The following is a 15,079-nucleotide window of genomic DNA, read 5'->3' on the forward strand; positions in this document are numbered from 1 at the left end:
TCTGGGATAACTGTCCCCTCCTGGAGGTGGAGGCAGTAGGTTCAGCTGCTAATTTAGGCTTATTCTGCCTGTGTCCTTCAGCTAAAAATGACTGGTTTGCTGTAGTAAATCAGTTTTCAACAAGGATGCCATTTGGTGTAAGACAAGAAGTCAGAAACATGACAGACTGCCAGAAGACTAGTGTTGCTGAAAAGCCAAGGAGCAATCCCTTGTTCTTTGCTGACACTCATCCAAATGGAATCTGCCAGATGTCATTTACCAGGTGACAAAATGAACAAGGGAATGAAACAACTCTGCAAAGATTCTTATGCTGCCTGAAAGCCTTGCAGCTCTCTGTACAAGCCAGTATTAGGACTTAAAATTGGAATTACCACTGGCTAAATTAGTGTGTGTTTATAGATATATATACACATGAAAATATATATGTCTACACAACTATATAAAGCTTTTCTTTAAATCTTTACATATATGTATATATATAAAAATAAATATATAAAGCACCACGCTCTTCCTGTTAACTGGACTTACTACTTACAGTGTTATAAACTGAGTATGCTGACAGGACGTGGAAGAGTGCCTGTTGCCTGGGGAGAAAGAAGGATATTAAAACACCTGAGCACGAGGTCTCCAGCTTCATGAGCACACCACTGTGTACACACAGAGAGCAAAGATTCTGAAAATACCCAAACAACTGGTACTTAAGGCTTTTGCAAGGAGCAGGGCTCACAGAACCAGAAAGTATGTTCCTCAGAGACCGTGTAGGGCAGCCAGGTGTGATTTATCCCAGTGACAAAGTCACTTTGTCAAACCTCTCCAACCCCAGCTGTTGTGGAGACCCCATCCCTCCCAGATCCTCATGGGCCCACCCCATCATCCTAGCCATCCCGAACCAAGCCTTCTGCAACTGTCACCCTTAGGGGACAAGGCACTGCAACAAGCTGTTGCTTGGCTCAAGAACTGGGGCTGAGCCTGGTCCAGCGTGGACCTCTCTTAAGAGAGAATCAGCAGCCCAGCATCTGTGGGTTGCACTGTGTGGTGATGGTTTGAGGAGAAGGCAAAGATGGCTTTGCTCTCCTGTGAGCCACTCTGAGCCAGGGCACTTCTGTCCACTCCATCCAGCTCATCCCTCACATATGCACTGGCACCACTGCCCATATAGCCACGGAAGCCTTCCATACTCACTTCACTCCATAGCGATCCCGAAACATGATGTGGTTTCGGAAGGTGCGGTTAACATCCAAATCTATCTGCTTGATTTCCGATGAAAAGCACTTTGCTTGCTCTTTCATTTGCTGGAAGGGAGAGGGGCAGACAAGAGGCAGGAATCAGACACCATCTCAGCCCGTACCTCTCTCCACACAGTGAGAAGGAAGGATTCCTACAGCTGGAGTGGCAGCTGGATAGCTGCACAGAGCCACCCAGAGCAGGGGACACTGATGTCTTGCCGTGAGCAATGAACTGCAGCCTGGCAGTGAGCCCCTGACACCTTGTCTGTGCTGCTGGCCCAGGGAGAAGGGGATGACCCCATACTCACATGCTAAGACAGCAGCAGCTGCCAATCCAGCCTTTGCCCATCTTTCAATGCAGATACTGCATTTTCAGAATCTAGAACCTTTACGATTCAATTCCACTCTCATTTATTTTGATTTCTTTGCCTATCTGGCTGTCATAAAGCATTGAGAGCTCTGTTGATCCTTAAGGAACCAATATGCAGATGTACACAGCACTCTCAGCTTTTCAGAGGCTCAGTCATAATAAAGTCCAAATTGTTATGACAGACTCTGTGATCTCCAGCTACTACTTTCCCTGCAGAAGAAAATAATCTTAGATTTAAGGAGTTTCCACTAGAAGAGCAGTCCTGGGATATTCCCTTGGACTGGTATAAATTTTAAGAAACTGGCAGAGTCCAGAACAGAAGCTAAACTCAAAGCCAAGAATCCCCATGTTCCCCCCAGGCTGGCTAATCATTTAAGGCAGTATCACACAGAAAAAGGACTGAAGTCCACTGCAAAAAAATGGAAACTCAAATGGAAGTTTAAGATCACCTTAACCAACTGTCCCCTCAGAGCTCCAAGATGAAGATGCTCCATGGACAAATCCCACTGCAGTCCCATTTGCAACCCACTGTTCAGCTCTGCACTGCCAGCAAGGACCATTATGCTATAGCTAAGCTTCTCATCTCACAGCCTTTAGATACCACCAGTGATCATGCCCTCCTCCTTTAATGTCTCCAGGGTTAATTGCATGAAGAAAATACATTCTTTGACTGTCTTCAGGCACACTGAGATTCACCAGCAGGTTTGGAGGCAGCAGAGATGAGCAGCAAGCCCAACTTGCTTTAAGCCCAGGGTCAGGACCCCTCCTGGCTCACAGAGGAGACAGAAAATAGAACACCTGCACAGATACTTATCATCTCTTCCAGCAGCTGCCATCCTGTGAATGCTTGTCAGCCTGATACCAGGCACCTCCAGGCTGCTGTTGACCTCCCAAGGTGGCCACATCAGCTCTGGGGAACATCAGAAGGTCATTAGAACCCTCATGTGTCCAGCACAGCCAACAGTTAGGACAATCACAGCATCTTGGGAATATTAACTCCAGCCCTGAAAGAAGCTGTATGGAGGAGCAACAGTACAGAGGCTATTTTGAATTACTGCCTGCACAGGACAAGTGAGGATAAAAGTGATGATGGAATGAAGATCTGATGAACAACATAATTTCCCTGCTGTAAATACTGTGGTCTCTGTATCCTATGGCTCCTTGCCCTCTATAAAGCAGGCAGACTACCTGAGAGAATATGACTATTCATGTGCACCGGGTCACTTCAGTTCAAATTTTCCTGCTAAAGGGCCTCTTGTTTTCCCTGCCAGAACAACGCAGAAATCTCCCAAAGACTGTAAATACCCTACTTTGGGTATTTTTAAAACCATTGCACATGAATAGCAGGTAGGTCACACAGCACTTTGTCACCTCCATGCACCCCAGAGGCTTTATTAATTGTGCAAACCTTAAAAAAGAAACTCAGGATGGGTTATTCTCCCTTTTTCCCTTGTGTAAGTAAGCTGGGGGCTCCACAGATGCTCTGCTGAGCTCATTAGTGCTGTGAGCCCTGCAAGCTGGTGGCAGAGCAGAGACTGGAAAGCTGGAAGTCCCATCCCAAAGACCTTGTACAAAGCAGTGGGTAAAGCCAGGATGCCTCTGCTCTGCCCCATGGCCAATATGTTTCTCCTGCTCCCTTCTCAAGCTCCCCTCAAATCCTCTGGCTGCAACTAACAAACCCCAGGGAGGCAGAGCATCACATGTACATCAAAAGCAAGTGTGGCACATCCCATGGTAGCCTCCAGGCCTTTGTGCCATGGGTCATGCCCCAGGGAGAAATGGGGTGGCCTTGTCCCTCCAGGACACAAGTCTGAGGCTTAGTCTCGTCTTGAAAGCAAAACCCCTCAACCAGGACCTGCACTGAGCCTCTCCTGGAGGAAATTAGGGGAGAGCTAATTACTGGCAGCAGGTGGCACCAAAGAAGAGGTAGATTAAGATGAGCTTGTAGAGGGTTTGCATCCAGCAAAGCCTATTAGCCCTGAAGCTCCTGTTTATCGCAGACCCCTCTGGAGCACAGATAAACTCCTTGTGACTTTCATTTGTTTGGATTGCTTCCCTGCCTGCACAGCACAGCTTTGAGGGAGAGAGCACAATTTTAATCTGCTGGGAGAGCTTCCTTATCTGTGCTTCCTGCGGTGAGCCCAGCCTTCCCCCAGCCCCTGCGTGTGCCTCCATCCCCACGGCACCTCACCAGTAACATCCACGCTTGACTAACTATAAAAAGTGTTAGCATCATCCTGCTTAAAAGGCAGGGATTTTTAGAAACACCTGTTGGAAGCAGCACTCAACCTCCTGCCTCTGAAAAATAATTGTCTCCACAACACCCTGATCCTCGCCCTGGTACACGACGCAAGATGAATCATAACACAGGGTTGGAAAATAAGTTAATTATCAGCCAAGGGCTTCCACATGCTGCCTATGGAAAGGTTCCCCTCACTCTTCCCTGCATCTTTCCCTAAAGATGCAACTTTGCTCCCAACTTCCAGAAGAATAAATGGAACCAGCATATTATGGAAAGCAGCCAGCTAACATGCTAAAAGACCCCAGCTTAATATAAGCCCATGGATGAAGAGTTGATACCCTTTGTGTTTTCAGTCCTCACCAAACCAGCTTCATCAACCAATCTAACCTCCCTATCCCCTTGCTCCTGTTGTCTTTGCCAGGTAGAGCCCATACCTCATATTTTCCTTCATTCTCCTTCTTCATCTTCTCGACATCCAGGAGAAGTGACCAGACCTGGCCTCGCACCTGAAGCGGGATCCCTTTGTACACGCGCCGGCACATCTGCAGGGAGGAAAACACATGCAAGGTTAGCAGGGTCCTGCTGGTGGCAAAAACATTTTCTCCATGGTTTGCTGCTGCAGATCATCAGCCATCTGAGCAGACACCCCAGGCAATCACTTCCTCTGCCTGTGCTGGCTCAGGGAGGGCATCTCCAATCTGATGGATGAGCTGAGTATCTGCATCCATCAAAGACAACTACTCAGTCAAAATCACAGAACCACAGAATCATAGAACAGTTTGGTTGAAAGGGACCTTACAGATTATCTAGTTTCAACACCCTTGCCATGGGCAGAGACACATTTCACTACACCAGACTGTTCACAGTCCCATCCAACCTGGCCTTGAACATTTCCAGGGATGGGGCATCCACAATTTCTCTGGGCAACCTGTGCTAGTGCCTCACCACCCTCACAGTAAAGAATTTCTTCCTTACATCTAATCTAAACCCGCCCTCTTCTAGTTTAAAACCATAGCCTCTTGTCCTATCACTATCTCCCTGTGTAAAAAGTCAGTCTCCCTCATTTTTATAAGCCCCCTTTAAGTACTGGAAGACCACATAGAGGTCTCCTCAGAGCTTTCTCTTCTTCAGGCTGAACAGCCCCAGCTTCATAGGAGAGAGGTCTTTGTTCACTTCATCTCACAGATGCTTCTTCCCTTTTTCTTGTCATAAAGCCCCCATTATATTTCAATGGAAAACAGAAAAAAAAAAAAAAAGAGCTTTTGTTCCATTGCTGACTTCTTCCATTAAAAGAAAAAGCTTCATAAAAAAAGAAAAATATCCGTTTCTGAGTGTTTTCCTTCCTTTCATTCATCCCATCTGTGAAATGCCTTGCAGCTGCACTACAAAACCCACTGTAGCACTCCTCCAGATTCCTGAGGACCCTTGGGTACATTGAAGGACCTGTGGCACATTCCCAAGCTCCAGTCATGGAGGGTATTTAGGTTGCCTTATGGTGCTCCCTTAGAACCAGGCAATTCCTTGGGAGGGGACAGAGGTGCCAGATTTCCAGTCAGAGGAATGAGCCTGGAGCTGAGAACTACAGTGCCCGACCAGGCAATCAACTGGAGCTATTGTCACTGCCTGGTAAAAATGCATCCAACCACCTTCAAAATCCCTCTTCTTTTGGCATAGGGTGTTCTGCTTCATGCAATCCAGGCTGAGGTAAAAGAAGGAATGCAATCCACAAGGAAGCACAGGATCCTAGTAGAAGGTTTTCTGGATGTGGGCCTGCTGCACTGCCTTTGCCACAGCAAGCTGATCACCTGCTCCTCTTTCCTTTCAGACCCACCTCGCACCACCAGCTTTTTTATTTCCAACCTGACTTTTTAAGGTCAGCCTCTCACAAGGGCTATAAAGACCTTAACCATGGCACTGTGCTGGCTCATGGCTTCCATGAGCACAGACTGACACTCCTCGTTTCTTTACTGCCTTCATGGCAGCAGTATGCCTACAGAGGGCAAAACCCAGGAATGGTGGCCCTTGTCCCAAAGAGTTACAAGACCAGGAGGTAAGACAGGAGGTGGACAGGCTAGGGGACAGCAAAGAACTAACACCACTCTCCCAGTCAAGAGAAGTATATAAAATAACTGTAGTAAATGCCAAGATCACTATGTAGGACCAGGAGAACCAGATGTTTGTGAGAATGCTTTTCCACTCCATTACGATAAATATTTCAGTATTTCTGCTGACAGTCTGTAATGTATCCTGATCCTGAAAGTGTAATGGACATTCAACATTTAAAACCCCATCCTCAGAACTTCCCAAATGCTTGCTCTGTCCCAAGTGTTGCTTAGCACCAGCTGTGAAGGTCCAGTGCATAGCCAGGACCAAATCCTGCAAAAATCCTTTACCAGATCCTGTCCTTCCCTCTGTATGCACCAAATAACAGCTGTCCCCTAAAAGCAACCTTACCAGCAAGACATGCCCATGGAAGGCCGCCATCCTGTTCAACAGCATCCTGCATTTTAAGTGGGACATCACTAATTCACCATCTGCATACCCAAAGGCCCATGTAAGGAGGTGCTTCTAAGGACAGCAAACCTTCATGCCATGTGGGACAGATTCATACCCACAGCTGAAAGACCCATTTCCCAAGAGTCATTAAATCAGGATGAAAGAAGTGCAATGCATCAAGAGACACAAAGCAAAAGGATTAGATGAACCACATCCCCAAAGCAGCAGGTGCCCACAAAAGCTTGGCTCCTGCAAGCACTCATGCCTTTATGATTGAAAAGCTGAGGCGGGATCAAGAAACTGGAACATGTACCAATTCTGACAAAAACACTAATTCAGAAAAGATTACTTATTTCCAATGGATTAGCAGAGACTGACAGCTGCCAAGGCATATGATCATACTCAGGTCCGGGGAAAGAAATAATTTTGTTTGGAATTTCTAGAGCTGTTGTTGTACATTAATGAATGCAACCCTCAGAGGCATATAGTAAACGTCTCTAATGATTTTCTTTGCACAAGTGCTAAAGAAACAGGGGAGGTACAAAACATGCTGAGATGGAACTGAACTGAAATGCCTTCCCGTTATTTATCCAAGGGCTTCCCTCCTCCCACCACCTCCAGACACGAAAGTGATAAAACCTCAGAGCTGTGAGTCACCCAGAAAAAAATGAGCATTTTCTTCATCGTGAAGCTTGAAGCAAAACAGAGAAGTTACAACTACAAGCAGTATTTACCACTGGGATAAGTAACAGAGGTAAGGCAGCACGTGATAACTCCTGTTCCACGTGACAGTCAAAAATGACCCTCAAGGTCACTCTCTTCTGTCTCTTATAAACCTCTCAGCCCCTACAGAGACCCTCCCTTACAGGGAAGAGAGCACCAAGATCATGGACCATGCAAGCTGACAGAACAATATGCATAGACACGAAGAACAGCCACCGTTCTGCTTCACAAAAGGAGATGCTGGTGGTCAAAGCAATGGTTCAAGACACTGTAGAAAGGCTGTGTCAGCCAAGGACTGAAACCACAGTGTCTAAAACTTACTCCAGGTTTTGCCATAGGATCATCTTCCCTCTCCAGGCTTTAACATACAGAGCTCATGGCACAGAGGCCAGCATCAGCCCATCCCTATCTCTCCCCTCCCCACGTATTTTCTTTCTGATGGGATGGGATGGGGAAGACTATGGAAGTACAGACTTGAGCTCCATCTTCCTGCACCAGCCATCTCCTCTGAGAAGTACCCAACCAGTTGCTCCAGATCTTGAATAAGATGGATGGAGTCACTGCCTTTAAAGACAGAACATCTTTTTGCACTAGTTAAGACAGTGAAATTAAAAAGGATTTGGGAGAGGTGGGTTGGTTTTTGAAGCAGACTATACACATTGCAGTTCACCTTCACACTTTGGAGTCTGGCACTGTTAATTTCTCAGCCATGTGCACGGATCACCAGGAAGAGACTGAAGGAGCAATATGCAAATTTTGTGTATGCATGGCAGTATTCCCTTCAAGCCTTTCCATATATCCAGTGTATCTCTCCAATACCCTAAAGTGGGGGCAGCCCTTCTTCCTAAATTCCTTTAGGGCTCAAAGGGTGATCCTTCTGGAGAGATCCTTCTTCACAGCCTCTACCAGTGATGCACCAGGGGAACTGAGCTGTGCAAATCTTCACCTGGAGTGGTGGGTGAAGCCTCCACCACCACCATGACCACTACCACCCTGGAGAAGAGGATTTCCTTTTAGTACCATGAAGCCTGCTGACTGATGATGTGGCCATGCAGGACACTTGACAGACTGGACATCACCACACATGGCTTTCTTTCCACATGGTTAATGCTTGCTCCAAACTCGGCCGTTGTGCCTGCAGCTGGAGCCTATGCAACTGTTCCTGATGGGGTCCCAGCAAAGCAGGGGCAAATTTAAATCCTAAAGCTGGTGGACCATGGGCAGGCATTTACAGTTATTGCCCAGGCTACCTTTGGAGGAAAGGAAAATGCTACCTGCCTTTCCAAAATGGAAAAAAAAAAAGCAGGTGAAGCCACCCTGCAGCTCCTAGACACAACCCCCTTTCATTCCCATAGCATTTGCAGGCAGGAGATCTGACTTCAGCCAGCCCTGGCACAACAAATGTCTGCTGGCTCTCCCTGGCATTAGCAGACTGTTCACTCTTGGGGGTCTGTGCCAGTCCATACAGATCCCTGATTCATCCTAAACCGCTTTGCTGGCATGCACTGGATTAAGCGCCCTGCACTCCCATGACCTTAGCAGAGACAAGGCTTCCCCCCTGCACAAAGGCAGGCTTTGCCTAAAAACCAGACATCTATGACCAAAGACATCCCTCTCTAAAGGTCCCATCCCACATGGCCAGCAGCAAGATGCAGCTTGCAAATGATGCAGAGGTCATATCCTCCTCCTATGACTGGTGGTTCTGGCTGAAATCCATTTCAGAGCAATGAGGAATAAATTATCCCACTGTTGGAGTGCACACAGCACAGTCTTCTTTATCTGCAAAACTGTGCTGCCTGAACTGTGTAGATTCTTATATGGCACCAGCCATTTCCTAACTTTCCCAAGTAGAGTCAGGCTGGTGTTTTAACTTGGGTTCAAATCAGCAGTGAAGAGGACACAGACCACATGAGCCTCCCTGTGCTGAACCCCAGTAACACAGTTTAGCACTTCTTTGCATGTTTGACATACCTTAACTCTGCAAAACAGTGTGGTCCTTTCATGGACTCCTTTATTTTTGTACCCTTTCCCTTGTGGAAGTTTAGACAGAAAAAGGCACCATTGCATCATTCTAACCCCACCCATATGAGGAATTGTGCTGGGTGTCACTTTTTGCTGATCTTGCTACTGAAATTAAATCAGCTACAGAACGTGTCTAGAACAGAGATGGAGACAGATCTGAGGCAATGATGAGCACAGGGAGCCCCAGTTCATTACTTTAATGCAGATAATCCTATTTGTTGCTCATCCTGAAACAGGTTATGCCAGAAATTATTTCAGTTCCTAGCCAGGCCATTCTAGGCAAGGAACTGTAAAAGGTCCCCCTCTTTTTTTTCAGCCTTATTTCCTATAATCTGTGACAGTCACAAGACCCAGACTGCAATCTGCAGCACGCAGGGATGCACACACAGGCTGCAGGTGGGGGAACAAAAAGCCAAACCTGCTGCTCTCTGGCGATGGCTCATGCCAGGGGTCTGAAAAAGCTGCTTTCTTGCCCACTGACAGGTGGCTGCTTTGGGGTCAGTGCCCTGGATGGGTACACAACCTCGCTCCTCCTGCTGACATTTCACAACACAGAAGATGAGACAACAACCTAAGCCTCAATCAGGTACTGAGATGCTGCAAAACACAAGGGGCCTGCTTGCTAAGTCCCTCTTCATCAAGCATTTGATATGATCAGATGTCTGCCAGCTCCAGCATATGAACTGGGACTGAAAAGGTTGGCCCTGAAGTCCAGGAAGTCCCAGTCTGGAAAATAAGATGGGTTTCTACCTCATTCCAGCAGAGTCAAAGTCAGGGCAACTTCCCTGTGAAACTGCCTGCAGTTCCTGCAACAAGATTTTTTTCCCCTCTAATAAAGCACAGCATATCAAAATTAACATCAAAGGGAAGGGTCTTGTTTTCAATAAGAGGATTTTTTTCAAAGATGACATCTTAGTCATTGTTAAAATAACACAGAGCAGCTGTCTTGTGACACTTGAGTTTCTATCATGTCAGCCAAGTAGTGAAAACAAACCTGAAGGAAATATGCAATGCAGATGTGGCAGCCTGAGCGCTCAGAGAAGGAACAAAACCAACCCACTCTGCTTTAGAAAAATCAGATCAAGGGCTTGTCACATTTATTTTAGCTAGAAAAAAACCCATAGCCATCTTACAGGACTGTGATCCCAGCATAAGGTCCTTGAAATGCCACAGTTGAACTGTATCCAGCTGTGGCAGAAGGAATATCTCAGCAGCTTCCATGCTCCTGACACAAGAGCGTGGTGTTGCACATCAAGGTAAAGGATACAACCTAATTTTACTTTTTTTTATTAAAAGAATGCACATTTCTTTTGTGCTTCTCAGGGTCTTTGCATTTAATGACGTGTGGCTGCTACAGACCTTCCTGCCTGCACTTGCCTTGGTGCAAGGCAGCGGGTGTTAGGCTGGACAGGACTAAAACCACAGCTCCTTTCTACTCCCCAGGGTCACCAGACTGCTCCTTCCTTGCTTGGAGCCAAGCACTGCTTCTCTGTTTGCTGGGAGAGGGGATGGCCATTTCCAGTCTCCCAGCATGAGACAATGCCATCTCTGTGCCCAAGAGTCATCGACCATTTACAGGCTGTTATTTATAACATCTTTTATTCTACTACAAGAGCTTTCTGATTTTCTGACCCAAAGATCCTCAAAACCTACTTGCCGGTCTGACCCTTTGCCATCCAGCAGATCTGAGTGACATCAGCTACAGCATGCTTAACACACCCACTAATTATCAAGGGAAATCCAAAACAGACGGGGATCAGAGATCGCTACCACTCCACTGCACTCATACTGGGTCCTGTCTGTCCCCACTGTCTCACCCAGGGAAGCCAAGGTGTGCTAAAACCACTCATCATTACTCACCCCAAACACCCTCCAGGACCTGAAGGAATTCCCTGTACCCTGCTGGAATTTGGTGGTTTACCCACAAGGTCACTAACCAATTAGTGCTAACTTCTAATTAGAAAGAAACAAGTCACAAGAGAGCCTCTGATTTTGCCTGTGGAGCCGCACTGATGAACAAAGTGATTAGAACCACCCTGAAGTGAACAGAAGAATTATAAAACCCCAAGCCCACCTCCACCACATCCCTGCTGTCATTAAGATGATTTTGTTTCTGTTGGTTTTTTTTTAAAGGGTGAGACTACAGCAGGTCATTGGTTGGGTGAACTGGACATGACTCCTGATAGCTAGGCAATGAGGATGCTCAGCTCCATGTTGTCCCAGCAGCTATGCAGATACTCTTCAGAGATATTTCTCTCTATATAACCCTTTTAACCAAGCTCAAATTTCTCCCAAGGACTCCCAGCAGGAGCTAGAAGCAGTCCAAACAAACACCCCACTCCTCCTGCTAAACATGAAGGCTGCAGAGGCCATGGCAACAAGGTAATGCCAGGCTTCTGCCCTCTCCTGTGCAGAGTGCTGCAAGCAGAGCAGGTCACAGACAATGCTCCTCTCCCTACGCAGCAAGGATCCTGTCATTAGGTTCAAAGGGTTTTTTGTTTCAAGAGGTTTGTAAGAGGAACATATAACAGATACTATTTATGAAGAACAATTCAGTTTTGCAGTGGTGCTTGGTGCAGAGTTTAACACCAAAGCCAAGACATAATGTCAGCATCTCTATCCTTGATTTCCACAGACGGCTGTACACAATATGATACCTAAGTGACCTCTCACAGGCACAGCTAGGAGCAAAATATAAAATCTAGGTAATGTTCTAGACAAATAATTCTTCCCCCAGGGAGAATTACAAGGAACATCAACTGGGCTGTATCAGTCACATCTCCCACATCACTGCCAGGAGGTGGAGACACAGAAGCGACCTGTGGTGTGCACTGCCCTCTGCTCTCACAGGGCAGGGAGCCAGATGGGCACACGAACATCCCTGTTGTGCTCCTGCTTGCACAGGAAAGCAGAAGTGCAAACATGGCAGCAGCGTTTAGGAAACCCTTTTTAAAGCTATGTAAGTCAGAACAGGACTTTACCTCGACTGGTAACCCAGAAATTTCTAGGAACGCTTTAAAATATTGAAGACTAACAAGTAGATTCAGGCAATGTTCCAGAGATCTCTGTTTTCTCTATTGACTTTTTGAAAACCTGCCTCATCATAAGGATCCATCACACCTGCCCTTCCAGACATACACTCTTTCTTTTCCTCCTTACCTTGTCACTGTTTCTGTATTTGCCCCATTTCTTCAGCATCTTAAGCCACTTGTCCACACGTTCAATTTCCTGCTGTTTTTGCTGGTGCAAGGGAGAAGAAAAGACAAGACAAATTTAAGAAAAAAAAGCCCCAGGAGATGCCTCCTGAAAACACAAAACTTCATTCTCTTAGGTTTAAACTTGTATGCAAAGACCTCGCATCAAGGATGGGAATAATCCACAGGTGCGTGCAGAAACTGGTAATTTCAGCACTTGGTAATTAAAAGCAGCATTGGCAAAAATGACAAGACACACAGGCTTCACATAGAGAAAGCATTCCCAAGAGTATTCCCTGACAATAAAAATCTTTGCAGGTCCAGCTAGACTCAAATCTTATCGCTGTATCAGATCGGCAGAAACACGAATCAGTCCCAGTTAGCAGGGTCCTAACAGAGGACATTCTCTCATCTCAGGGGAGATGAGGATGGAGATGATGGTTACCTAGAACTTCCACCATTTTCCCTTGCACATGCAGTCCCCTTTATGAGCCACAGCTGCTGAGCACTGTGCCAAAGCAGAGGGGAAAGCCCAATATTGCTTTAAAGAGGTGCTTTTCAGTGCAGTGTGGAGGAGGGAAGATATCTGACCCAGCAAAATAAAAGCTCCAACAGCTGGGCATCGTGCAGAGTTCCCACGTCTGGGCGAGCAGCAGTGACCAGTGGGTGCTGGCTGCCTGCTTTGCTCTTACTTGCTCACTTGTTTCCTCAAAAAACATTCCCTCCCCAGCCGGTGTGATAAGGATGCCACATCCATGATGACAGAGCTGGCAGCTCTCACCTTCTCCTCCAAGGCGGTGCGGGTTGGCAGCTCCTGCTCGCTGGAAAAGCAAGGGGTCACTGGTTACTCTATAGGTAAGAAAGGGTGTGGAGTAGCACGGGGTGCTGCAGCTCAGGGACCACCTCAGACACCTGAGCCCTGGGGACTTTGTGCCTTTCCTACAGCTGCCCCCAGTATGAAAGAGGCAGGGGAAGCACCATCCAAAATCCCACCACCCAACAAGAGCTCCTGGGGGGTGATCAAGCACTGGATATAACTGGAAATCCTGGGCATGTATCTCCTCTTCAATACACATATGATCAGCAATTTAAATGGTGGGGAAGCAGAACGTCTGGACAGCAATTGCTTAAAACCTTCTGCACACAGAACACCTACTATTGTAACTTTTGTTCAGAATCAGAATAAAACCAGTTATTTTAAGCACTCTTTCCAGGCAGAGGGTGTGCATTTAATTCATGTGCACCTTAGTTAGGATGGGGACTTCCTCAGGCAGCCAAAGACAATCAGATATCTTGTCTCGTCTCTCCCTACAGTTCCCTGAATCAACAGGTGCAAACACAAGGGCCTCTCCCTCTGTGACACATCATGGTGGCACAGGAGCACCAGCCTGCACCTTCTAACACCAGGCTTGTTATAGGAAACCACATCTAAGCCCTATCTTGTAGGAGATTCAAAGCATCAGAGTGTTTGGACATGCACAGTTAAGGAAGGAGGCCCATTTAGTCTTTCCTCCTGCATTTGGGATTGATCAAGCCAAGCCACAGAGCAGCTTACGGGAGAGATGCTGGGCCTGTCATGCTCAGTGCAGAAGGATGGTGCACACACACACAGGTCAGAGAGGAAAGGAGACAGCACGAGGACTTACTGCAGGAATCCAAACCGGTCTGTAACTTTGTACAGCGTGAAATCAGCATCTTCCCACTGGTCAATCTGAGCTCCTTCCTGCCTGCCCTGAAAGCAGAAAGGACACCTGTGAGCTGGTCCCAGCATCGGGAATGCCCCAGCGCCTGCATCCTGCCCCCAAAGCCCACATCCCTCTCTCCTGAATAAAAGGCACAGAGCCAGGAGAGCAAAACCTGAACTAAAGAGCCAAATACAAGACAGGCAAGGGAAAAATGCCAAGTTCAGCCTACCCAGCATTGCATGTGTGCCTCTGCTAGAGGCTGGGAAGGGCTGTACATCAGAAGAAACAGTGCTGTTGGGCATAAGCCATCCTGGTATTAAGGGAGCACTGAAGCACCAGAAGCTCAGGACCTTTCAGTATCTATACTGAGCACACATGGGACCCTCAAGAAACTCCGGGGATGTAGTGAGAGGGGATGTACAGGCAGGGAGAGCTGGCATGAAGCCTGATGGCATGAGGGTTACTGGGGCGATGCCTGCAGGGAGGCAAAAGTTCTTATTTGACGCATTCCTAATTGATTAAACAGCTTCAGTGCCAGCCAGCATGTTGGGGAGATGCACAAGGCTGATACCTTCTCATACTTGGCGACGATCTCTGCTTTTTCCTGGGCTATTAAAGACTCTATATCCTTCTTCATATCAGAAGCTGTAAGGGAAAAAAAGTGTGAGGGAGGGGAAAGGAGATAAGTAAATGTGTACACAGCATGTGAAATATTTTAGGAAAGTGCTAATACAAGAAATGTTTGCTGAAGATTTTAGCTTCCAGCCATATCCCACAGCTAGAATTAGGCCGAGGTTGCACAGCTGCTGTACAGAGTGTTTGTGGAGCTTGCCTGCACGCAGCAGGACTGCCAGCTCCCTGCTCCCTGCACTGGGACACAGCCCAGCCTGAGCAAGGGGAGTCTTGTCTTTGTTCTCAGGCATATACATGACAGTATGAAAGACATGGCTTTTAAATCAAGATGCACAAACCAGCCACAGAGCCCCGGCCCAGCACAGGACAGGCACCAGCCAGGCGCTGCTTGGCACAGTGTCCACGTGGATGACAGCAAACCACCACGCTCCTGCCCCACCTCAGGATGGGAAGCCAGGAGATGCTCTGTAGGGGCACCCGGAGGCAGA

The 15,079-nt window shown here is 47.2% G+C and overlaps 1 protein-coding gene across 6 annotated transcripts in view; it reads right to left on the minus strand.

Annotated features, from left to right (window-relative positions):
• The window catches only part of LOC121669408 (USP6 N-terminal-like protein), an 83,271-nt gene that overhangs the window by 17,708 nt on the left and 50,484 nt on the right, over nucleotides 1-15,079 (minus strand). For 5 of the 6 annotated variants that reach the window (XM_042038311.1, XM_042038314.1, XM_042038310.1 and 2 more), the window contains 7 exons: nucleotides 14,530-14,603; nucleotides 13,920-14,005; nucleotides 13,055-13,094; nucleotides 12,239-12,319; nucleotides 4,273-4,380; nucleotides 1,183-1,292; nucleotides 536-584 (listed from right to left, as the gene is read on the minus strand). In XM_042038311.1, coding sequence (XP_041894245.1) covers nucleotides 536-584; nucleotides 1,183-1,292; nucleotides 4,273-4,380; nucleotides 12,239-12,319; nucleotides 13,055-13,094; nucleotides 13,920-14,005; nucleotides 14,530-14,595 — 540 coding nt within the window. In that variant the 5' untranslated portion in view covers nucleotides 14,596-14,603. The other variant, XM_042038315.1, reaches the window with a different exon arrangement.

Source organism: Corvus kubaryi, unplaced genomic scaffold (assembly GCF_017639235.1).
Source record: "Corvus kubaryi isolate FWS band 111438036 unplaced genomic scaffold, C.kubaryi_AGA036_p1.0 37392, whole genome shotgun sequence".
In the NCBI taxonomy this organism is placed as follows: domain Eukaryota; kingdom Metazoa; phylum Chordata; class Aves; order Passeriformes; family Corvidae; genus Corvus; species Corvus kubaryi.